This window comes from Festucalex cinctus, chromosome 9 (assembly GCF_051991245.1).
Source record: "Festucalex cinctus isolate MCC-2025b chromosome 9, RoL_Fcin_1.0, whole genome shotgun sequence".
In the NCBI taxonomy this organism is placed as follows: domain Eukaryota; kingdom Metazoa; phylum Chordata; class Actinopteri; order Syngnathiformes; family Syngnathidae; genus Festucalex; species Festucalex cinctus.
This window is the reverse complement of record NC_135419.1, coordinates 6,967,556-6,992,300: the sequence shown is the minus strand read 5'-3', so window position 1 is coordinate 6,992,300 and position 24,745 is coordinate 6,967,556. Positions and strand designations below refer to the sequence as shown.

Genomic DNA, 24,745 nt, shown 5'->3' with positions numbered 1-24,745 from the left:
ATTCTTGGATGTTAATAAATGCATTTTAATTTAATGGCAACAGTATGGACTAAGTGTACATATGATTTATTGTCAGCATTCCAAGAGCTCACCTTTTCACACAGCGATATAACTGTGCCCGCCTGGATCACTGCAACCTGCTCCTCATTTCGGAGATTCTGCAAACGCAGATAATAAGGATGACTCCTTCGCAAAAGGTCAAGCGCTGGAGCACATTTCAATCAACAGTATGCTCACACGCACCCCGTTATCTCCAAGGATATCCAGTTTCTTCATCAATTCTGGAATGACTACATCCTGAGCAGATTAAACCCAGACAGTGCATTTACAGTAAACGGTTCGGGAAATGGATGGATAGTGGGTTTTAATAGATGTTTAAGTGGGTGTGGTTTACCTTGACTCCCTCCTGGCGGCAGTAGACCTGCAGGGCACTGCTACTGTTCTCAGGGAATGCTGACATGTGAAGATTGAGGGCTGGAGACCTTCGCTCTCTTTCCTACAGATGCACATTCAAGGTTAACAATTGCATACTAATAATCCATTATTGAAGTCATCATAGTTTTGTAAATCAGTTAAAAAACAAAAACACATTCATGAAGTATATGTAACTGTTTGATACAGCATATAGACATAATGACGGGTTTACTTACGATACTGAAATATGATCTAGAGCGGCCAAAATGAAGAAGGTGGGACAAATAAACACATCAAACCAACAAGGAGTATATAAACATGCTGAAACTCAAAACTGACAATGACATCTGCCTCTTTGCCTTCAGCGAAAAAGACCTGGAACATAAATAGATGCACACTCAACAAACAAGTAAATGGTACAAGCAAAATTACTCGGAATGTAATATACAAAACATCCATGAGATTATTGTTATGATCCATTAACCTCCGCTTCATGGAACATGTAAAAAAATAAATAAAAATTCAAGACACGCATGCACAAACGAGAGGAAAAAGTGAACAAAGATGGCATAAAACTTAAAAAAATTTATTCAAGTAAAATTATATTCAACCTAAAACACAACATTCATTTATTGGACATTCTAGAACAGTGCGGAAGTATGCACAAAACCGCCATGCAAGACAAGTTGACACGGGTGCATACTTGGACAAAAAAAAAAAATGGCTTTCAAAGTGGAGTACAGTATTTACTGTACTGTATATACAGACAGTACATCAATGAGTCACTGTATGTAAGCATGTAAGCATCTGGAGCTGAGATTGTTGTTGTCGCCTCCTGGTGACAGTTTGACGATGGTACACTCTCTTACTTCCAGTTCCAGCACCCGGAATTCCAGCAGCTCGTTTTGGTCCCGAGCATCCTGAACCTCGGCCTGTAGCCGTGACTCGGCCTGCTGCAGTGCACACATCTGCACACAACAGCAGGTCATTAGTATATGTGCTTTGATTTGTCACGTTCTCAATGCACTAGGAATTGTCTAAAAATGAGATTTCATTCTAGACTCCTCTATAATGGTACAGAGACATTCTAACAAATAAGTTTAACACTTAAATATGTTGTTGGAGGACATAGTGATATCAGGTCAAAATAGGCGTCATAAATGATTACAAACTCTTTGTAAGCGGATTCTACTCTACTAAAATTAAGATAGTTGAAATACCTTGTAAAAATCCAACGTATGGGCTGAATTATTGATATTCCTCTTGAAGTAGTTCTAACTCATCTAATCAGTTTGTGATTATCTTGTGATGAGCATCATGTTAACGCCAATTAATGTATATATATACACCAGCAGCATGTAAACTACCTTTTCGTGAAGTTCCTGGTTCGTCCTGAGTAAGTGCTGCTTCTCTTCCACCCACTTTGAATCCTGCCACAGCAACCAGACAGAATATGAGAAATAAATGACACGCACAGGGAGAGGTGAGCAGAGGAAGAGTGGTAAAAGAGAACATGTACAGGAATCAGACAAAGCTCCCAGAGGTTGGTGCCTCTGATTCCAAATGATGCATGCAAAGTCGACATAGACACAAAGACAGAAGGACAGAGTGGTAGCAAAAGTTTATTGATCCAGTGAAAGAAAGTCCTCTTATGAGGTAACGAGGGAAAGCATGCCGATAAAGCCACACTCGTAAAGATGTTTACAGTGACAGAAGGCATTCAGAGGAGAAATTCAGCAGAGCATCAAATCAGAATACAGAGCTGGATCATCCATGCATGCAGGCAGCAACACAAAAGCGCTTACACAGAAGAGATGAACTTTACTAATATTGTATAATGGCCATAAAAAAAACACCTGTCACAATGTTTTGTGAATTTCATTCAAAATGAAATGTGCACACTAAAATTAGCATCATTAGGTGAATTAGTCAAGACTTTATTAAATATGCATTTGGTTTTGATCTAATATACAATATAATGTAGTACCAGGTTTAGCTTTTGTACATATACCAACTAATATAAATGTAAAAATCTAAGCTTTAGGTTAAGAAAAAAAATGTCAATGAGGAAGATCCAGATCCACTAATTTTCCTGGTTATAACACTGACAGGAAAGCCCCACAACAGGCATGATAGCGGACAGCATTCAGGCGCAGACATGCAGGAAGTGACATCAGAGGAATCTGCGGCAGACCTGGTCGGCATAGCGCCAGCCCAGGAGCACGGCGGCCAGACAAACATGCAGGAGGGCCAGTGACAGGAGAACGCGGGAGCTGCGGTCGCCGTCTCTCGTCTTTGTTACCTGCCCCCGTTCCACCAGAGCCTTCTCCAGGTCCACGATCTTGGCCTGGCAGCCACTGAGCTCTGCCTGCAGTTGCTCACGTGTCTAAAGGTTAAAGGTCCGAATGGAACAAGATAGAAAGGTCATCAAGGATTCTCAAAGAATCACTGAATCAAACATTTGATAAGCCTAACACAATTGTATTCAACTTTGAAGTGCTATACAATTTGATTTGCATTTAATGTTTTACAGCTAACAATTATTTAGGTACATTATTTAATTTGTGAATACATTTGAATTGACTCATTACGTATTGGTAAGTAAAGTTTTTATTTTCCTACATTTAAGTTTTAATTAAATAATGCAAAAATATATATTAATAATAATAATAATAATAATAATAATAATAATAATAAATACATAATACAAATAATAAATAATTTCATTTTTATGTTCAAGATGTGAACAATATTACTGAAGGTTCCAATCATATTAAATATACTGATGAGATCATTGACAGTACACACCCTGGCTTCCCTCTCAGCATCAAGAGAGCCTCCAGTCTGCTCTTGCAGGAGGGCATAGGCTCGCTGGAGAGCCTGGTATTCTCTGGTGAGCTGACGAAAACGCAGCTCCGACTCCTCCCGAGAGACACTCTGTGAAACGAGAGCATTTCTTTCAACTTCACTGACAAAAGACATCTTCCCTTATTTCTCCGTTACCAAAATCTTTGTGTATTAGCCTTGTTTCTTGCAATACAGAGAAATTGAGCAAATTCCTAACCTCCTCTAATTCCTCCTCTGGAGTGGCAGGTGTCCGGTCAGTGAGGTCAGTGTTAAAAGAGGTCAGAGAGGAAGTCTCAGACTCTACGGATTCCTCATCAAATCCAAAATATGTCTCCACAACATGCCTCTGTGGAGAAGATTGGAGGGGGAAAATTACATACATTAAAAAAAAATGTCCTTCTACTTTTGCTGACCAGTCCAAAAAAAAAAAAAAAAAAGTCAAAACTAGGCCATGTATTTATGTCTGCACATTTTTTTTCTTTTAATTATTATTCATAAAGCCCATAGAGTTCTTACCATCGTGTTTATAAGTCATCTCCTGGCAACCAGAGAAGTAAAGGCAGACCAGTGCGCAAAGACAAATAAAGGCGGAGAAGTAAAGGATGAGAAGAAAATACTCCGTCATGTTGCCATTGGGCCAAAAACAAACAACACAAAAAGCTACTAAAAGATTGCCTCACAACATGTCTCTTATCCAAGAAAGTCAAAGAGCCAAGTCGCAGCACCCAATATCAACCTCGCCAAGGCAACAACTACTTCCAGTTGCGGGTGTGTGGGATAGCCTGTCGACGACGGACTCCTCCTCCTAGCAACATCTCTCATGCATAAGCCTCAACATGTTAGGCATAATCACAACAATTACTTCACCCAGTTATGCATCCTCAGATCAAAATCTCCTCAATCACATACCCATTAACATTAAATGTAACTGTTTCCCAAAATGTCATTCATTGATTCAAAGTAAAGAAAAAATATAGAAAATTACATTGCATGCTTCAGTTGCATGGTTTTCATCATGAGGAGAATTGTCATCATGTCTCTTGAGCCCAATTAAGCAAACACTGACGCAGAGAGCAGTACTCAAATGATCACACAAGCACAGATGTGATGGTTGATCAACTATTTCATCAACATCCTGTACTTACTTTGGTTAATTTGAGAGGTTTTCGCCTCGCCTTCTTGCCCATCACCAAACGCTCACGTTCCTAAACACAAACATGATAGTTGAACAGTCAAATTGTCTGCAAATACGCAGAGCTAACAAAAAATAAAAAATAAAAAATCTAAATCGATCATTTTTGACAATTTTATTTTGTAATTGATAGACGGAGATAATATAGATAAGTGTATTGGAAATGCTGTTCACTACATACAGTATAAGAGAGACATTGTTTTCTCACCTCCACAAGCATTAATCAATTAATAATAGTACCGGTACATGTTAAATGATTTAACCAACAAATCACTTGTGACCAATTTTGCCTTTGAAACACTTTTAAATCTCTTTATTTTGTATTTACATTCAGAACGACACATTTTGTGTGGTCAGATAACAGGCTATTGAACCGTGTTGAAAAAGTTGACCTGAGTGAGTTCGTCGATGATGCTGCGTTGTTCTGCAATCTGGAGCTTGAGAAACTCTACTTCCTGCTCCTCGTGGGCGTGGCTTAAGTCTGTCAGGGAACTGGGCCGCTTCAGTTGGTTTGGGTGGGTTTGGTGCTGCAAGGGGTGACGGGAAGCTTTTTCCTTCTACGGGAGGGAGAAAACAGCCAAATGAAAGCTCTCCAAATAGTCCATGTTTTTCCTAAAACGTCCACAAGAGGTCATCTATGAGCACTAATGTATAACAACTTAAAGGCATAATAATCATCTGCTCAACTGCACAAAAATTTCATTAATCTTTCTTTATGGGTCAAAGCAAATTTGAGTCTAACCATCTCAGCGTTCTCGCGACTCAAGTTTTTAAGTTTCTCCTCCATTCGCTGCAGTGTTTGCAGGAGGTCATCGTTCTTCTTGGAGAGGCGCTTCGTCTTTTCAAACATGGGCTTCATCTGGCTCTCTGCCTCTCGAACTCTCTTCAGCTGGAAAGTGAACAGAAACAGAACACACCCTCATCATGTTTAAGTCGACTATGTTTCCTTTCCAACACGAATAGCAATAAAATAAAACGTTCAAATAGGTACTGACTCCTAATCGCCTCCCATTTATTTTGCACTATAATCTGCGCTCGCTGTCAGTGTCTGCGAACGGATGTGTACTATGAATGCGGTGCCCTCACAAGTTCATTCCTCTCATCAGCCAGCAGCGCATTTCTGTCTTCCAGCTTCCTGATGACGGAGTGGAGCTCCGCTATCTTCAGCTGGAACCTCCTAGTGTCACGCTCCTCCATCTCCTGGGAAGCAGGGGGGAGAGGGGAGGAGGAGTAGTACAAAAACTGAACAAGGGGAAGACGTGCATGCAGGCAGGCAGGTGGAGGTTCATGGGAAGGAGGACGTGACGAAATGAAAGATGAGAACTGAATGCATTGATGCCACTAAGAGTTAAGAGGCAGTATTTGTATACTTGTAGTATTACAAATGTGGCAGTGATGCACCGTTTTAAATATAGGTTGCTAAAATATACCTGGTTGTTGAGCAGGTCCGTGTTGTCACCAAGCCCAGGCACCACCTCTCTCTTTGGGCTGCCATGATTGTGCCTTTCGGCCTCCCGCACGTGAACCAGCTGCTCATCCAGGGCTTCCTTCTGCAGCTGGAGTTTCTGGGTGTAGCCGGCCTGCATGCCCAGCTCTCTCTCCAAGGCGCACACCACGCGGTCCTTGGCCTTCAGCTCATCCATCTATGGGAGAAGATGGGGAGGAAAAGGGTAGTGGGAAGTCAATTAGAAAGATAATTTCAATGAAAGCTGAATGAAAGTTTCAGATTTTCAGAAAATGTAAGGGTTAATGACTTGAACCATTCCTTGTGCAAACATCTCTTCTACTGGACACCAAAGACTGCATTTATTGAAACCTTGCAGTTAATGAGACACTGCAGCATTTATTACTGACTATCACCACAAAGTCCACACAGTGAGGCAAAGTCACAGCAAGACAGCAGTATTTATCCTCTAACCATCAGTGAGATAATCAAAAGCAGGAAACCAGATGCTGGTGAGTGAAGAGAGCTTTGTCGTTCCAGTAAACGTAAAACTAACAGATGTTGCATGTGTCAAGCTTCGCAATATGTTTTTGTGGCCTTACCAGTCGACGGATGTCTCTCTCACAGTCACGTTTGATGCGGTGTACTTCATCCTGGTGCTGCTGGTAAGCTGTCCTCAGATCAGATGCTTTGGCTTTATCGGCTTGTAACGCAGTGGCCAGAGCCTCGTCAGCCTGCTTCTTGGCTGCCTTTAATTCCTGGATCTAACAGAGAGGTCAGTATTCACAAATTTGCAAAGAGCAGGTCTATTCCACTGATGCGTGGTCACGATAGAGGCATAGTTTCTCTGTGAAACAATAGCTTGGCAACAGGCTTTTCCACGCAGCATCCTGTTTTCACTGAATTCATAGCATCCACATTCCTCGTCAACAAAGCTGGACCCGTGCTGAAACGTACCTCTTGTTGCAGCTTCAGTCTCTCACCATCGAAAGCTCTCCTGGCCTCTTCTCGAGCCTCTCCGAGAAGAGCGTTTTTCAGCTTGTCAGCGGCTCCGTCTCTCAGGGCATGCACCAGTCCCTGGAGCCGCTGTACTTCGTTGTCGCGGATCTTAATCGTCCTGGCCAGCTCCGCTTCATGCTGCCGTGCGAGAGCTTCACGTGTCGCCGCAGTCTCGCGGAGTTTCTCCTCGTGGAGTTTGGCGCGCAGGTCAGTGAGAGCCACAGCGTGTTTGTGCTGCTCCAGCTCCCGAGCCTGCCGCTGCTCCTGGAGCCGCTCGCGCAGCTTACATACCTGAAGAATGCAGTATCTGTTAACCGTTAGTCAATATACACTTATCCGGTCATTTCATTACAGTACAGTGGTGAGAAAAGGTTTTTGCCTCTTTTCTTCCTCTTTTATTTTTTTTTTAATGACTTTAGGTTTTTGCCTCCTGGCTCCTTCCTGATTTTTTTTTTTTTCCACATTTATCACATGTTTTAATATCATAACGTCAATTGGAAAATCTCAAGTTAATATAAAATACAGTTTCTAATTGGTAATAGAAATTGGTAATAGTTTTTACATATTTTACATATTTTTTATGTATTACACTTTTACTCTTCTTTACGCTATAAGCCCAAATGTTCATTAAAATGTTCTTTCCCATTTTTAAATCTAAAAATATACATGAAAAATGAAATGAAAAAATTTTTGATTAAAATCATAATCGCTCTGAATGTCTAAAGAAGAAAAAAAAAATGAAGATTTTCTTTTTTTTTTTTTTGGCTGTTATCGGCCAGCCCTAAGAGTTTTCGAGTATGAACTGTATTTAATTAAAAATGCTAAATGATAAATGGACTGAATTCTACATAGTGCATTATCATCACCATATGGCGCCCAAAGTGCTCTACAAAGCTTCACATTCACACACTAGTGGGAGGCTGCTGCCATGCAGGGCGCTGCCAGGTCCACAAGAAGCAAGTCAGAGTTGCTCAAGGACACTTCATTATGGTCACAAAGGTCGAGGATCGAACTCACAACCACTCTACTACTGATCTAAGGTTATACCCAGCATCTCAATTGGATTTAAGTCCAGACATCTGACTTGGCAACTCCAAAACAATTCTTTTGGATTTTTAGAAATTATTTAAAGTTGGACTTGCTGGTATGTTTGAGGTGTTTATCCTGCTGTAAGCCAAGACCGCATGAGCTGGACGGCAAAAAATGATGGCCAAACGTTTACCTGCAGGATGTTCTCTGGTAGATATCAGAATTCATTGTTTCAATTATCACCGCACGGCCTCCAGGTCAAAGTCAAGTAATTGCTCTTGTCTTTTGTTTATTGTTTTTATTTTGCGGTAACAAGATTAAGTAACAACTACAAAGCAATTATCCACTTAAGACTTTTATGTTTTGTGAGGCTCTGTACAAAGGTGAGGATGCAAGAATTTATGATAATTGCCCTTAGAATCACTATCTTCTGCCTATTAAAACCATCGTCATCCTCATCTACTTTTGTAAAAGCGGCATTTGTAACAGCCCTTTTATGAGATCTCAACAGAAGAACAAGTTCTAGAAGCAGTCAAATGTTGTTTCTGTTTCTGGTGCAAGCATGAAGCAGGAGTTGAAATTTACAAAGATGCCTGTAAGTTAGCGTGTGGCTATAAATTAGGCTACCATGAGCGATAACTCGAACAATAATCATGCAATAATTGACTTGAACTTCTTATTATATGAGCAGTATGTAATCAGAAAAATAAATATTTATATACTGCTCAGTCAGCATTATCTAAGCATTCCTTGTCATGAATGCTATGCACCAGTTCTCAGTTTATACTGTCATTACAATACAAGTCATAAATATAAACCAATGATTATAATTTCCTTATAAATTGTGTTTCTGCTCTGTGTGGCCAAGAGAAGATTTCACACTTATTTTTCACGGTTGTGGTTGTGTTTTGTTTTTTTGTTTTTTAGTGATCAGTTTCTCCCCACGATAAATAACAATTGGCTTCGCAAAGAAAAGCCCCCCTGGAATATATTGTATAATAAAAGATATTTCAAACATCCATCCATCAATATGAATATGGGTCAAAGGCAGACGGCTCAATAATACCACATTTTTTCAAATGTTCATGTCTGTGCCTCCGTACCTTGCCACGCTCCTGCTGCAGCTCAATCTGGATGTCCATCATTTTGCTCCGAAGCTCCTCGTTGGTGGCCTGAACCGGGTCAGCCATCACCTACAATTTCTCCTGCTTCCTACCCTTCCTAAGGGGTGGGGCCACAGGGGGTATGGCGGACGACATGGCACTTCCAGCCAATCGGGGCAGCCATGGAGAAGCAGATGTGGTGTACCAGGAAAGGAGAGTCAGTCGCTGCTGCTACCGATGATGATCTTGATGGATCCAGATGCTGGTCAAGTCATCATTGTAGGGGATGCAGAGAAGAAAAATCTATTGTAAATGAACCACAAACAAATAAAAGATTATAACATTACATATTAAGTGACCCTATTATATTGCATGTACTATACAAATTGGTGAATAATAAATCCCACGCTAGGTACCATATTTCCTCATATCGTGGCTGGGGTGTACCATATGTATGTAGTTGAATAGTGTTAATGAGAGCACTCTATTTGCCAAACCAGAGGTGGACTATTCTAATCATTTCTTAAAAAAAAAAAAAAACACACAAAGCAAAGTGAGCATTTACAACCACATGCAGCGCCATCTTTAAGCTTGTTGGCATTGCCAAACATTAGTACAACACAAACAGATGGCTGCAACAGTTGCCGCGGAAACCCTTGCTCCCTCAAAGTCTTTTGCTCTCACAGCAGGGGATGACCAATAGGCACAGTTTCGGATTGGATTTAAGATTCTCAGACAAACAGTACAAAGGCTGCACATTTAAGAAGCAATCATTCGAGCACTGTTATCTCATACAATCTCCAAGATGAGGTTGACTGAGAGGCAAAAATGCGGTGATGCTTGAGGGCGAGGAAGCGTCCACGCGCTGTATGCATGCTAACCTTGGCAAGCAGTACAAGAAGGAAGCAAGACAGACAAAGGTTACGGCTTGTATCAATAATAGAGAGACAGGAGGAAAAGCCTGAAGAAAAACAAACCTTCAAGCGGCTCCACCGCCTTACATTCTCCAACCCTCACAAGCCGCCATGGCGGTAGAAGCGAGCAGAGGCAATCGGAGATCTCACGCTTGTCCACAGAGATGTAGAGAGTTCATTCAGTTGCAGAGTAAGCAACGACACAAGCGCACATTATTTGAATCTTTACACCGAGTTATCAGGGAGCGACACACATTCACTCCAGCACCAGAAGCAGCCCTGTGTGTGCACTAATCCTCATTAAAAGTACTTAGAATGATTCATTAGATGTGACTTACAAGCATGTGCATGGGAAACTGCTGCTAATAACTGCAAAGAGTGGGTACACTAGTTGAAATGACTGCCAGATGGTTACACATGGTTTATCTACAACAGGGGAAAGGAGGTGCAGATTTCCATCCTACCAACTGTAATGTGTAATTTTCACATTTTTTTTTGAAGTTGGAAAATGCAATACCAAATAACAAGGGGCTCTCACAAAGCCGTCTGGAGCCACATGCTGCCTAGATGACAGCCAGAGGCTTACGCTTACAATGTTGAGGTTAAAGGACATTCAGGAATGTTATGAGGCAAACTGGAACATTTTATAGGGGAAAACCACAAGAACATTTAATGTTCACAGAAGCAAACAAGAAGTGCAACATCACAGAGCTTAAATTACCTCAGCCATTGAAGGAAGAGCCAGAAAGACTTCAAACTTTATATGTATATTTTAATCTTTATATAACCAGAAATGTCCCAATGAGATTAAAAACCTCTTTTCCAAGGGAGTAATGAGTTACTACCAGAAAAGGTTTAGTGCTCAGCAATAAAAGTGGATAAAATGCATCCAATAAGTTCACTTACTATCTGCCATTTGAAATTACAGTTTCAGCTCTTCTCCATAATACAATTCTGTGTAATCACCACTATACGACTAACCCTGAAAACTATGAACAACATACTACAAGCTGAAGAAATGTGTTTGTAATTATTAAATACACTTATAGGGGCTTGTTTTTCCTCCTCCTCCTACTACTACTACTACTACTACTACTACTACTACTACTACTACTACTACTACTACTACTACTACTACTACACCATTAATTATGAAATAGTTTAATGCTACGACAAGTAAAATATAATCATATAAAAAGCCATCGAGGCGGGTTACGCCAGTAATCAGTCAATCTCACACCATATATAGGCAAATTACCATTTTACAATCATGCACAATTTAAGTCTTCAATTTATGTATGTTTTTGGAATGTGAGAGGAAGTTGGAGTGCCCAGAGAAAATGTACACTAGCATGAAGAACATACAAACTCCACTGTCACAGAAGGGCTTGAGCCAAGATTCAAACACAGAGCGTCTTGACTTTCACTCATGAAAACAGTAACACCATTTTCGTTCCATGAGTACATAATACAGAGGTCAAGTAGGAAAATCCCATTGGGCTAAGACAGACAATTTCATGATGTTGTCAAATGATGTTGTATAATGGATTGAGATAAAGTCCAGTTTATATTGCACGTTCACTACAAGCGTGGCACACATGAGCACACTTTGTCATTGTAATCCTATCAGCATAGTGGAGACTGTCAGAACAGGTCTGGCCTCACTCCAGTGGATAGCCACCCAGCCACACAAATGCACACAAGCAAACTGATACAGAGACACTGCAAATACACTATTTGAATCCCATTGAGAGTATGTAACACAGCTGAGTGCAACGCTAGTGGACCATGAGGCCTACAACTACTCTGCCAGGAGAATGATGCATGTTGGATGACCTCAATGACTAGTGAACCTAAACACATACTCTTATCGAGCTTTGTGGTTAGAATCCAAAAAACATCAATATCTTTGAGGACATCTGGTTTTAGCCTATGAAGGTATGCATAGTGTTAGCCACTGTCAATGAGGAGGTGTTAAACTCAATAAAAAGTCATCTCATTTTAAGAGGTTAACAACGCTTCTCACCTTCTTTACTACAAACCTTGTTGAGGTTGTGCCATTTTTTCAGATTGTGACAAAAATGATACAGCTGAGTGCATCAGAACATCTTTGTTATAAAGTGTCGTTTGCCACCATTGGAAACTACAATATTAATAAACATCAATACATTCTCCTGTACTGCTTATATCAGTAATTACGGTAATACTTTTCTGACTGTGAGGAATACTGGGTTGGTTTTGATGGCAGATTAAGTGTGCAGAGGCACCCAAAGAAAAGTCCTGCGAGTGTAGTCTACTGGGATTATGCTGATAGCTGTGCCTAATCGTGAATTAAGAATAACAAGAGAAGATTAGGTTAGACGGAGGAGAGGAGAGTTGAGGAGACAAATTACACTGACCAGACTTGACAACATTTTCATTATTATCTATTTTTGCTTTAGAATAAGAGTCAGACTCAAAGCTTGCAGGTCAGATCGGTCCTCCACATCATTTTAAGTGGCCGGTAAAATTTTGCAAATTTCTCCTTGACTTCTGCTCAAAACTAGCCAGCAAAATGCTAACAACCAAAACCAAGTGGAGGAACAATTACCATATGGGTGGTTGTTTGGGTTATATGGTTTCACCATTACAACTGGCCCCCTAAGCACAACCATGCTGTTACAAATCTGACACCACTGCTGCTTTCTAAGACCTGTGGCCTTGCTCATTGTGGCCTTTGCTGTCAGATCAGCTACAACACACATTTACGCAGCATTGCCATGAGCAGGAAATGGATGTGCAGCGCATGCTAGCTGTCGACAACATTCTGGAGCGCTACGACAGGCTGACTGCAGGCGTTGCAGAGTACGGAAAGCAGTTTAAGCATTTTATTTGATAGTCTTGATATCCATCTTAAAGTCTATGTATTTTAGAGATTTGTTATTGTCGTCACTGATAAAACACTTCATTACACTAGTAGTTTATAGTTGATATCGAGTGACTTACTAGTGATGACAGGAGGACAACTTTGCCATATTAGTAGGACAATATTTACTAGTGGACATTTTAGAGACGGTGCAGCATAGTATCTTACTAGTATGAATTAGGTACTCATACTCGTAAACCAAAAGCACTTATAATGGCAAATAGACTCATTCTGTGCACTAGTCATTTTACTAGTCATCAAGAATATAGAAAAAAATACTTTGTTTGCACCCTTGACATAAATTTTCTCTTTACTAGAAGGACAACTTTGATGTTAAGTGTGGATAAAGATTGTACTAGTAAACAGTTGAGATCAAGGATATGAAATACAGTAAATGTTTAAATGGCTTTCCAAAGCAGAGGTCCAGAAGACAGAAAGGCAGTCAAACTCGGGGATTAAAGTCTGCCACTGACATCAACCACGCCCCGCGGAGACACATGCATGAGTCTGCAGCAGCCGCGGCATCAACCATACAGCATCCATACAGCATCCATACAGCTCGGCTGTCCTTGCAGCCTGCAAGGTCTCCCGATGATGTGCTCGTGAAATGCATGCAATCATTTGCGTGAACCTTGTCATGTCTCACAAGTGTCCTCGCTATGCGTGGGGGTGGCAAGACTGCACTGCTGCACTGCACTGCACAGGAAGTGGAAGAAAAGCGGCAGACAGACAGGTTCTTAAAGAGGAAACATCATCATCAAGCATGATTCTTCCGCCTCGGGACAACAGCTCCGGGGTGCAACGGTGTGCGTTTGATACACTGGCTGTGTCAAGTACATTCCTTGATGGCTATACGAGTACGAGCCGACTGCAGCTTTCCTTGGCAGCTAAAACCCAACACGACGTCCACAAACAAGTTCTCAAGCATTACAAGCGCCTACACTCACCTGAATTAGACGTCCAGTGATGTACAGGCTTCACGTCCACGAGGAAAGACTGCAGCTTCGGCGTAGGGGGGGTGCTCACCTCATTCGCCACCTTTTATCCACACAGTAAGCTTCAACACAGGGTTCACTTCACGCGGGTTAATTCATTACATCCACAGCACTCCGAGGCGGTTTTATAACCCGCTAGCTTAGCTGCTACTTGTCCGCCTCAAGGGGCGGAAGAGAGAACACGCGATGCCAGCACTCCCCGGTGTGTTTCCACATCCTCGCGCGCGCATAAAAAAAAAAAAACTAAAATAAAAAAAAATAAATAAAAGTGCCTCGACGAAGAAGATGCGAGTGGGAAGCGGGGCGGGCGTCGCCGGTAGCGTGATAGAAGCGCGACACCTGACTGCGTGTTCAAGAATGACACCGCCGGTGAGGACGGTGACGTCATCATCATCATCATTATTTTTTTGCCCCCCTAATTATTATCATGTCTTGTTCGTGTCATTTTGTTTTTGTTTGAGTGTCACAATAAAGCTATTTTACTTTATTTATATCGACCACAGTGACCACATTGACCCACTTCTAGCACATGGCAAGAACTGATGACTTTTTTAGAAGTACTTCCTGAAAGAAATGAACGAAAAGTCAAGCTTGGTATTTGATTAATAATCAGCTTCTAATTATAGCTAAATTTAATATAAATAAGCTCATGGGAAATGGGCCATGCTTTGCTGCATTCACTTACAAGTTCAATGTTATATTATTCACAAAATTAAAATGTTTTTTTTAATTATTTTTACTTATTAGTAAAATAGATCATTACAAACTATTTACTATACAATTTACTCCCCTAGCGTCATGTTATTTATGCTTGTATGTAAAAGCTAAATAAGTGTGATTTAAAAAAAAAAAAGAGGTGATGATTTAATTTATTAATTTATTTTAATTTATTTTGACTGACACTTGGCACTTGAATAACAGCAACAACACTAATAATAATTTATCCTGTTTCGTGCATGTGCTATAAACCTGCAAATTGATACATAAATTGATACATAACTTACACATTTATATCATGCAGCTTTTTTAATTGGCTTTCATTAAGTTGTGCAAATTCCTGCTGCAGTCTTTATGCTGACTGTTAGCGCAGGAAGACACTTAAGTTGCCATCAAAGATCATCATCATCATCACCACCACACAATGGTGATCAAAGAATGCATCAAGCATCAGACTTATGGTTTTAAGTCCATTTTCAACCATGAGAGTGATGAACCCACGGAGACAGCGCCTCAAGATAGACTCTCTCTTCACTAGACAATGACTTACAAAAACAAAAAAAACAAACAAAAAGAAAAAATAAGTAGAAATATTGTAACCATATAAAAGTGCATGCACTGATAGTGACCCAGTTTCCGGTGGATGCATTACTTCCGCACAGCTGCTCACCTCTGCCTCGCCTAACACTGTGTCTGCATGTCTGCCATTCACAAGCATATGCGGCCAATGGCTGCAGGGCAAAACAGGAAATGCAAGAGCCCACTTAGAGAAAGACGATTTCTTGACTACTTTCCATCCTGATTGCACAACTTGTGTCATTCATATAATATGCGTCCCTCACTATGTGCACTGTTTTGCATCCCTCCGTTTACATGTATACTGAGGTCAACCCACGTGAAGGCCTGGGGTGAAAAATCACTGAGGTGGAAGGCAGAGAATGCTGGTTTGTTTTGGCAAAGTATTGACTCAGAGAGCAAATGTGTGTCAGAGCAGTAATGAGTAACTCGGTTGATTGTTTTGCCTAAGGTATTTTTATGGTTTCCTGCTATTTTGTGGCTACGACAAACCTGCCCTTTCAAAGACTTGTGGCTTTTTTACAATTCATGCATGTCGTACCCCTTAAAAAAATAGAAAAACAAAACATGCAGCAAGTTTCAAGTACCAAATTGATGGCCTCAAACACACATGTCGTCAGTGGAAAAAAATCTGATTCTCTCTTTGGTAAAATGTCAGTAAGCCTATTTTCCAGCTCCTTGGAATGTGAGGACTGTTTCCATAAGAACTGGCCATAATAAGCTTAACATATTCATGACGTCTGGCAGATTAAAGGTAGCCTAATAACATTTGGTATTCAGAGGGGACTTGGAAACCAAATAAGAGGAATATACATTATTAGTAAGTACACGGCCATCTGTAGAGCACAGTGAAATAAAAACATAAACATAATTCGAACTTTAAAAACAAAAATCTGAAAAAAAATGTTCTAAAAGAGAACTTTTTTTTTTTTTTTACTGTAAGCCCACATCCTTGTACAGCTGAGGGCAATTATCCAGTGCATGACTCACAACTATGAGTGTCTAAAACATTGAGTAGTCTGTTCCATGTCCATTCCCAAAAACACAATATAAACAAAGCAGCATGACAACCTCATGTAACAGTAGAAAAGGGTCTGAGAAGAAAAGAGATGCACCACTTGCTTTTCAGTTGTGTACACTTGTCAAGAAATTAAAACGCACACCACTGAAAATGTACTCGTAAAAAAAAAAAAAAAAAAGACCATGTGCCAACTTCTAACTGCATCTGGAAGAGTGTCTCAGAAAAGATATTGATCTACCATGTGACGCAAGCTTCTTCATTGCTGTGTATATGTCCATTCTCACACAGCCCTGGTTGCTATGGTTACTGACCAGCACTCCTCCACCTCAAATCAGTTTGTTGTGAGAGCTAGTCATTACATTTGGTGGAGTACATTTATAGAAAACCTGCAGGGAACTGTCACCTTGCACTTCCTGACATTTTGATTATGGTACTATCCAGACAGATTATGACCATCCATCCATCCATGCATTTTCAATTGCACTCATTCTCATTAGGCCCTTACGATGGAGCCAATACCAGATGACTTTGGGTGAGAGGAAAGCTGTCAATTGTTGAGCACATAGCTGGAGAAAACCCATGCAAAACCAGGGACACCATACAAACTTCACATAGGTGGGCCTTAGCCAAAAATCAAACCCAGAGCCTCTTAATTTGGGCTTATGTGCTCACCGCCACTTTCAAACCATGCAATTACCAATATTTGCAGAATTACATTCACAATACTTGGATTGCAAATGAGATTGTTACAAATATCTACAGTTTCATCTCATTTAGAGGAGAGCATGTGTCCATTTGTAAAATAGATTGACTTTGGTCGCTCCTTATCCTCTCAACTGGATCATGCTAATCTACTAATCAAGGATACATTTACATAACTGCCTCATGGCAGCCGCAGTTAAGCCTGCCCTCAATTCATTTTTATGCCTGCCATTGACGCTTAAATCCTGGTAATTTTAATCTTAGTATTTCGCCAGAGTCCAGAGTTGTTTTAAATTCCCCAAATTTCATGCTTTCAAAGTTTCCCTATGTTAGTCTATTTCCTAGGGTTGCTCTGAACAAAATATTATGCATGGTACCTGTCTCGCTCTTTTTTTTTTTCTTTTTTCTTTTTTATCTTAGGCCTACTACGATACTGTATTTTAATGCGTATGGACTCATGGACTGAATTTATAAAACACCTTCTGCACCATATGATTCACCCATTCACACACCAGATCCTACTGGGAGCAAGTTAGGGTTCTGATGGTCGTGCATAGAGAGGCAAATATTTTATTAGTTGCCACTTGGTGTTAAAAAAATAAATAAATGAATTTTGAACCACTGTGCTACAGTATCTAAAGTATTTAACCCTTACAGGAGTCACCAACATGGTAACCCCCAAGGACCACATGAGTAGCACTCAAGCCTATTATAGAAATAGCTAACCAGTTATGATACATGTGAGTTCCTTGAAATACATCCATCCATCCATCCATCCATTTTCTTGACCGCTTATTCCTCACAAGGGTCGCGGGGGCTGCTGGCGCCTATCTCAGCTGGCTCTGGGCAGTAGGCGGGGGACACCCTGGACTGGTTGCCAACCAATCCTTGAAATACAATATAATATAATATAATATAATATAATATAATATAATATAATATAATATAATATAATATAATATAATATAATATAATATAATATAATATAATATAATATAATATAATATAATATAATATAGATGGTTGTCTGTCTCTGTGTGCCCTGCGATTGGCTGGCAACCAGTCCAGGGTGTACCCCGCCTACTGCCCAAAGCCAGCTGGGATAGGCTCCAGCTCCCCCGCGACCCTTGTGAGGAATAAGCGGTCAAGAAAATGGATGGATGGATAATATAATGGAAAATGTTTGCATTTTTTTTTTTATCAAAGCAATGCTGCCACCTCCTGGAAAGACGTGTTCTACAAACTTCAAGATAATTTGACAAACGATAACTCAAAATACACACAAATGTTTTCATTGTTTAACACTATGCAACTTTTTTTGTGCATTCACATATATAAACTATTCAACACGTAACAAAATGTAAGAATGTGGAATTTCACTTTCCATCTACGATTGATTGCTTTTGCCTGAGAAGCCAACTGTAAACTTCCAGTTTTTTGTTTAGTAGCCAATGAAACCGCTTGATGCAAACGTAGCTATCATTTCTGTCCAATCGCAAGAGAGAGGTTTTATACGAGGCCGGAAACAGCTGTTAGAGCTACGTTAGTCGGTTTTGCTGGTGACAATCGTTGCGGGTGGAGCTTCATCTAAGTCCATCCATCGAAAGGACAAAAATGAATCTGGACATTGTGTGACCAAGAGGGACACTTCTTGAACGTAGTTGTTTTTTTCTTTTTCTTTAGGGAGGCTGACACACAGAACACTTTCTCTCTCTCTTAAAGGTGAGCCGATCAGTAGCATTAGCAACGAAACCGCTCAACCTGATACATATTATTACATCCATGCATCGATTTGTATCAAATATTCGTAAAGGCACCATCGTGATCGAAATTGTTGGATAGCTTTCAGGTCAATTGCACCTGCTAACTTTAGTCGAGGTCGTTTGGAGCTTCGAGTGGGGATTCCCAAAAGGACAAAGTAGGGTTAAGGATTGAAGGATGTCACCTTCTCGATTTAGCATTCCAGTCTATAACAGATTCAGACTTGTGATGCTGCTGTACGTGCTGAATTTGGCTGCGACAGATGAACGCAACATGGATCATCTGCAATCACACTTACCCAAGAACTAAAATACAATAGAAACTCTGCAGACCAGTCCAAATCTAGGCATTTATAGGATGAAAAATATTAGACATGTTGCTAGATTACCTTTTCTCTCATCAGGAATATTGTCAAACGATTCAATATAATATCCATCAGCAATATTAAATTACTTTTTTTTTTTTTTTTTTTTTTTTTTTTTACACCACAGACCGATTCGACTGTGTGAGAGCCAACTAGAAAAGTTTTTACTGGTAGTTTTGGTATTTATCACTTCCTTGTTTTCTTTTCAGCTATGGACACATCATCACCATCAGGCATATCAACTCCCAGCAGTTCTCTTCCCGCTGCTGTTCGGTCAGAACCTCCCTCTCCTAAGCTCACCATGCCGAACACTCCAACCACGCCGCCGTCCTCCTCGACTACCTCCTCCCAGTCTGCGCCTCGTCCTTATCAGCGCTCGTCTTCGTTCCCCACGTCTACCGCTTTGCCACACCGCTCGCCCGTCAGGACCCCTTCTCAGCTGGCTCGAGCTCAGCTCAATGCGGCCTCCTCGGCCACTGCCGGAACGTCAGCCACAGGTCCCATCACACCTGAACCAAGTGACAGTCTTGTTAATATAGTCTTTGCTCTGTTTTAAATATTCAGGATCATTGCTACTTGTTGTGGAGAAAAGGAAGAAAGAAAACAATTTGGAAGATTTACACTAGTACTTAACATGCCACAAAAAAAGAAAAGAATTAAACATGTAGGTAGGCATTTGACATTTTTTTTTTACAAAAAAATGTTTTGGATTTTCATCTTCTTTCAGAGGAGCCAGAGGAGGAAGTCAGTCTTGAAGAAGTGGCTGAGAAGGCAAAGTCAGGTGATGCTAAAGCGCAGACCAAGGTCAGTGTCAAACCAGATGGTGGACTCACTGTGCCAGGGACATATTAATGAGAAAGGTCCGGCCGTGGGACGGCTAAAGTGCCCTTGTGTCATGTGTCCCTCCAGATGGGCCGTTTCTTCCTGGCTCTGGCTCGAGAAAGAGACGAGGAACTCAACCACTGCACTGCGGTCACCTGGCTGGTCCAGGCCGCTAAGCAGGGCCGCAAGGATGCCGTGAAGCTGCTGCAACAATGCTTAGCCTCCAGGCAAGGTAACAAAGATGTCCTCAGCCAACACGATATTCGGGTTAGCTGACGTGTGCGGCGCTGCGTCCTGTTTTCCAGGCATCACTCTCGAGAACTACGAGGAGGTGAAGAAGCTGTGCATGGAAACCCGTTTCGAGAGGGGGGTTCGGAAAGCGGCCCTGCTCATGTACTGGAAGTTGAACCCGGAGAGGAAGAGGTCGGTGGCCGTTTCGGAGATGCTGGAGAATGTAGAACACGTCCACACTGACCAAGGTATGATGCAGCGGCAGTGTTGAGTACAAATTCCACCTAATAGGTGTGGCGTAAACACAATTTAGTGAATGATAAATCAAATTCCAACAACAATAATGCAAACAAATTAGTATGGTTCATGAAAGAAAATGTAAACATTGACCAGCACATCTAAACTCATTTGCTCCCAAAAATGTATAAATATGTTCTATTTTAAATATTACCGTGCTCCGTTACTGTTTATACGTCTTTTTTTTTTTTTTTTTTTAATGCTAGAGCATACAGAAGGCTTTGATGCAGCCTCTGAACCGAAGAAAATGATTGAAGCAACGGTAGTTATTACAAAAACGGCCAGCGGGTGGTAGCAGAGTATAAGAGATCAACCAGGGCCATGTTGCAGAAAGCTCTTTTCCATATAGTTTTAAAAAGAATTGCTGCAAAACAGAAACAGATTCAAATATACTTTTTTTTTCCCCCTGAGACTCTGATCTTTCTTTTGGTAGGTTCCATATTTTTATAGCAATAAGTCAAACTTCTGTAAAAAAGCCGGGAGTGAAGGCGGTTGCTTCACAGTGAAAATGGCTGGGAGTGAATGAGTTAAATACAAAACTTATCTAGACACTATATAAATGAATGAATAAAAATATGAATGGATGGTTACATCTCTTGATTTGAATACATTTGATGTTGATCATTGTTATACAGATTAATTTATTGATTATCAAAAAAAAAAATCAGAAGAGGTCTTTGATAAAATAGTCTCATTAAATTGTGAGCATAAATGTATGGGCCAAAAAAGAAGCTAAATTTGTTTAATTTTTTAAAATTGTTCAGAGAGGTTAACTTACTCTCTTTTACATAATCTGTTGTGCTACTTCCATCCCTTTCCAGACAAACCAGCCTCCCAAGGCCCACTAAACAGCTCTGCGAAGAAACAGAGGAGAGTTCTGCAGACAATGGTGACTAGCGAGTGTAAGTATAGCATCGCTAATTCAACTTGAAATCATTATTAAGATTCTAAACAAACTATTCAGCAGGGATACAGTTTGTACTATTCCGTCTTTGTAGCCATCACTTTTGTGGGGATGGATGAATTTGTGGAGATGACAAAGAAGTACGCTCAGGGAATGGCGCCGCCTCCTGAAATGGCGGGCGTGTCCGGCAGCGACGAAGATGACGACGACGACGTGGTGAAGAATCCGGACGAGCTGCCCTTACACCAAAAGGTAGGAGCGCCACAATCAGGGGTGGAAAGTTCCTACGACATTGTTCCAATTTCTCCGTTTGGACTGCCACCAGATGTTGAAGTTTCCACTTCACGCTCTGCTGGAGATCAAGGAGCACCTCATCGACTGGGCATCGCGGGCGGGCATGCAGTGGCTCAGCGCCCTCATCCCCACGCATCACGTCAACGCGCTTGTCTTCTTCTTCATCATCTCCAACCTCACCATCGAGTTCTTCATCTTCCTCATTCCCTTGCTGGTTTTCTACCTCTCCTTCTTCTCCATGATTATCTGTACGCTGCGAGTATTCCAGGTCAGACCACCATTTATTTATACATATCATCATATCATAACACATCTTTTAAGAGTGCCCCCCCCCCCTTTTTTTTTTTTTTTTTACCCTGATAGAATTCCAAAGCCTGGGAGAACTTTCGGGCCCTAACCGACCTGCTGGCTCACTTTGAGCCTGGTCTCGATCTGGAACAAGCTGAGACCAACTTTGGATGGACACACTTGGAGCCCTACCTGTAAGGATAACTTTATTTTCAATCATGGAATTCAAGATGGATTGGTCACGTGATGTTCGCAAGCTGAGCCGTGATTGGTTGTTACCCGAGCCTTGAGCAACTGTGATGTCATTTTCACCCGACAGCAAGTGGCAAAATGGCTGTTCCGTTTTGCTGCCTAAATTATTATTTTTTTTGATAAGCAGTGTAATACTACTAATATTGATGGTCAGTTTATAATCAGTATGATTACATTTCTTTATTGTTCATGATTACCTTTTATGATTACTACCTTCTTCACTGATTGGCTGGGATAAATCACATGGTTCTCATGCCTGAAAATGAGGCCTACAATGCGCTACCATTAAAAACCATGTGTGAAATATAATCATATTGCATTATTTGAAATCTTCATCCATTTTATCGTTCATTAGATTGACAAGAAAATACTTGTTTTACCTCAGGTACTTCTTGCTGTCGGTGGTCTTCGTGGTGTTCTCCTTCCCGGTGGCCGACAAGTCGTGGATCCCGTGCTCCGAGCTGGCGGCGGTGGCTCTCTTCTTCACCGTCACCGCCTTCCTCAGCCTCCACGCCTCCGCCAAACTGTTCGCTCGCAAAGCCCTACTCACGGAAGTCCTCTCGGGGGCCTGCTCCCTCACTCACCTGCTGCCAGAGTCCTTCTGGCCGCTCAGGATCATCGGGCGGACGTTCGTCTCGGTGCCTCTGGGCGACATCGTGGCGCTGAACATCGGGGTGCCCTGCGCCCTCTACAGCCACCTGGTCTACCTCCTGTTCCGCATGGCGCAGCTGAGAGGCTTCAAGGGGACTTACCTGTGCCTGGTGCCGTACCTGGTCTGCTTCACGTGGTGCGAGCTCTGCTTGGTGTTCCTCAATAACGCCTCCGCCATCGGCCTCATGCGGACTTGCGCCGGCTACTTCCTCTTCCTGTTCGCGCTGCCCGTTCTCTCCCTGGGCTTGGCGGCGATGCTCGTCATCCAGCTCCTGCAGTGGTTCGTGGCCCTGGAGATCACCAAGATGGCCGTCACGCTGACCGTCTGCTTCGTGCCGGTTGTTCTGAGGCTTTGGACCCGCTTCAGCCTGAACCCCGTTGCGGTGTTTCGCTCTCTGTCCCGGAGCAGCATCGTCAAACTCATCCTGGTGTGGCTCAGCGCCGTGCTGCTCTTCTGCTGGATGTACGTGTACAGGTCGGAAGGCATGAAGGTGTACAACTCCACCCTCACGTGGCCCGAGTACAGCAACATGTGCGGGCCGCGGGCGTGGAAGGAGTCCAACATGGCGCAAACGCAGATCCTCTGCTCGCACCTGGAAGGCCACAGGGTGTCCTGGACGGGCCGCTTCAAATACGTGCGGGTGACGGATATCGAAAACGGGGCGCAGTCGGTCATCAACCTGCTTCCCGTGCTGGTGGGGAATTGGATGCGGTGTCTGTACGGTCAGCCGTACCCTGCGTGTGACAAGACGCAAGAACCCCCGTTGGGGCCTCACCCTTTCCGGGCCCCGCCGCTCCAAGACCCCCTCTGCAAACTCAAACAACTCGCCAAACACGAATGCCACGTCAAGCGCTTCGACCGCTACAAGTTCGAAGTCACCATGGGCATGCCGCAAGAGCGGAAGACCAAGAACGGGACGGTGGTGGAGGACGAAGACGCCACCAAGGACATCGTCCTGCGCGCCAGCAACGAGTTCAAGTCGGTGCTGCTGCACTTGAACACGGGCAGCCTGGTGGAGTTCAGCACCATCCTGGAGGGACGTCTGGGCTCCAAGTGGCCCGTTTTCGAGCTGAAGGCCATTCACTGCTTGTCGTGCGGCAGCGCCCGCCTGTCCAGCCGCAGACAGTACAAGATCGAGCACGACTGGAGGCGCACGGCCCAGAGCGCCCTGCAGTTTGGCTTCGACTTCTTCTTTAACCCTTTCCTGACCGCACAACTGCGACAACAGTCTGAAACCGAAACCGACGCTGTGATGGAAGTGACGGGGTAGTATACGGAAATCTAAGCAAGTGTGGCTTCTGAAACAAAAAAAAACAGGAATAATCAGCTTTTGAGTGAAATTTCAGTCTTCTTTCATGTTTATGATTCGTGCAATATACTAAAGGCACCACCAATACATCCTTGGTTGGTCTTGTGAACAATGTTTTCATCATTTTGGAGATGTAGTTGCGCTCACTGCATTTGTGGGACAGCAGAAAATGAAAGTACGTTTGTTATTGTACAAATGATGGGAGCAAGTAAGGCTTTAATCAAGTGGTTGATATTAGTAAGTTGGTTTCAAGTGCCTTAATTGCATTTTAGATACACTAAACAGTTCTGGGATCTTTATCATTTCAAAAGTCATTATATCAATTATTTATTGTGCCTTCTGTTCCTATTACGTCCATGTTTAAAGGCCTGCTGTGCAGGAATTATACATGTTAAATCTTATCTGCCCCTGAGTGATTGTCTGAATTGAGATCAGCAGTATTTCCTGTTCTGTGACCCTAAAAAAATGACAGAAATATGTTTGTATTCATTTAGAAATGCTGAGCTTTATAAGGAATCGACTAACCCTGATTTGAATTTGATAAACTCGTGAAAAACAAGAGATTGGTTCTGGTTTTTTTTGGTATGCTCGCTTATTTGCATGTTTAACAGTGGAGAATGGGTTAATAAAGATATATTACTATATTATGTTTTGATGAAGTACTGTGTAACAACAGTAGGTGGCGTATAATCCCGCAGTAACGCTGACTTCAA

General features: G+C 41.9%; 2 protein-coding genes across 6 annotated transcripts in view; one reads left to right on the top strand and one right to left on the bottom strand.

Moving 5' to 3' along the window:
* LOC144025511 (janus kinase and microtubule-interacting protein 1-like) overlaps window positions 1-14,204 on the bottom strand; it is a 28,708-nt gene extending 14,504 nt beyond the window's left edge. Inside the window, exons 1-17 of one of the 5 annotated variants that reach the window (XM_077531634.1) lie at window positions 13,795-14,204; window positions 9,029-9,331; window positions 6,855-7,187; window positions 6,500-6,661; window positions 5,884-6,096; window positions 5,540-5,695; window positions 5,196-5,342; window positions 4,846-5,010; window positions 4,407-4,466; window positions 3,479-3,607; window positions 3,223-3,351; window positions 2,717-2,800; window positions 1,782-1,844; window positions 1,284-1,382; window positions 395-496; window positions 244-297; window positions 93-158 (exon numbers count right to left, since the gene is read on the bottom strand). In XM_077531634.1, the coding sequence (XP_077387760.1) occupies window positions 93-158; window positions 244-297; window positions 395-496; window positions 1,284-1,382; window positions 1,782-1,844; window positions 2,717-2,800; window positions 3,223-3,351; window positions 3,479-3,607; window positions 4,407-4,466; window positions 4,846-5,010; window positions 5,196-5,342; window positions 5,540-5,695; window positions 5,884-6,096; window positions 6,500-6,661; window positions 6,855-7,187; window positions 9,029-9,115 (2,049 nt within the window). In that variant the 5' untranslated portion in view covers window positions 9,116-9,331; window positions 13,795-14,204. The other 4 variants (XM_077531637.1, XM_077531635.1, XM_077531638.1 and 1 more) reach the window with 4 other exon arrangements.
* A 4,162-nt stretch (window positions 14,205-18,366) lies between these two features.
* On the top strand, window positions 18,367-24,676 carry wfs1b (Wolfram syndrome 1b (wolframin)). Its single transcript, XM_077532141.1, has 10 exons — window positions 18,367-18,580; window positions 19,193-19,480; window positions 19,711-19,787; window positions 19,893-20,037; window positions 20,111-20,284; window positions 21,155-21,235; window positions 21,332-21,489; window positions 21,563-21,799; window positions 21,895-22,013; window positions 22,457-24,676. The coding sequence occupies exons 2-10, from the start codon at window positions 19,195-19,197 to the stop codon at window positions 23,991-23,993; spliced, it is 2,814 nt and encodes a 937-aa protein (XP_077388267.1). The 5' UTR covers window positions 18,367-18,580; window positions 19,193-19,194; the 3' UTR covers window positions 23,994-24,676.
* The last annotated feature ends 69 nt before the right edge of the window (window positions 24,677-24,745 follow it).

What these genes read in the sequence shown, in the direction of transcription:
- wfs1b (XM_077532141.1), top strand. Translation starts at nt 19,195, where the DNA reads ATGGACACATCATCACCATCAGGCATATCAACTCCCAGCAGTTCTCTT. An exon ending in ATGCTAAAGCGCAGACCAAG is followed by an intron (nt 19,788 to 19,892) that starts GTCAGTGTCAAA and finishes GTGTCCCTCCAG; the next exon opens with ATGGGCCGTTTCTTCCTGGC. An exon ending in ACACGTCCACACTGACCAAG is followed by an intron (nt 20,285 to 21,154) that starts GTATGATGCAGC and finishes ATCCCTTTCCAG; the next exon opens with ACAAACCAGCCTCCCAAGGC.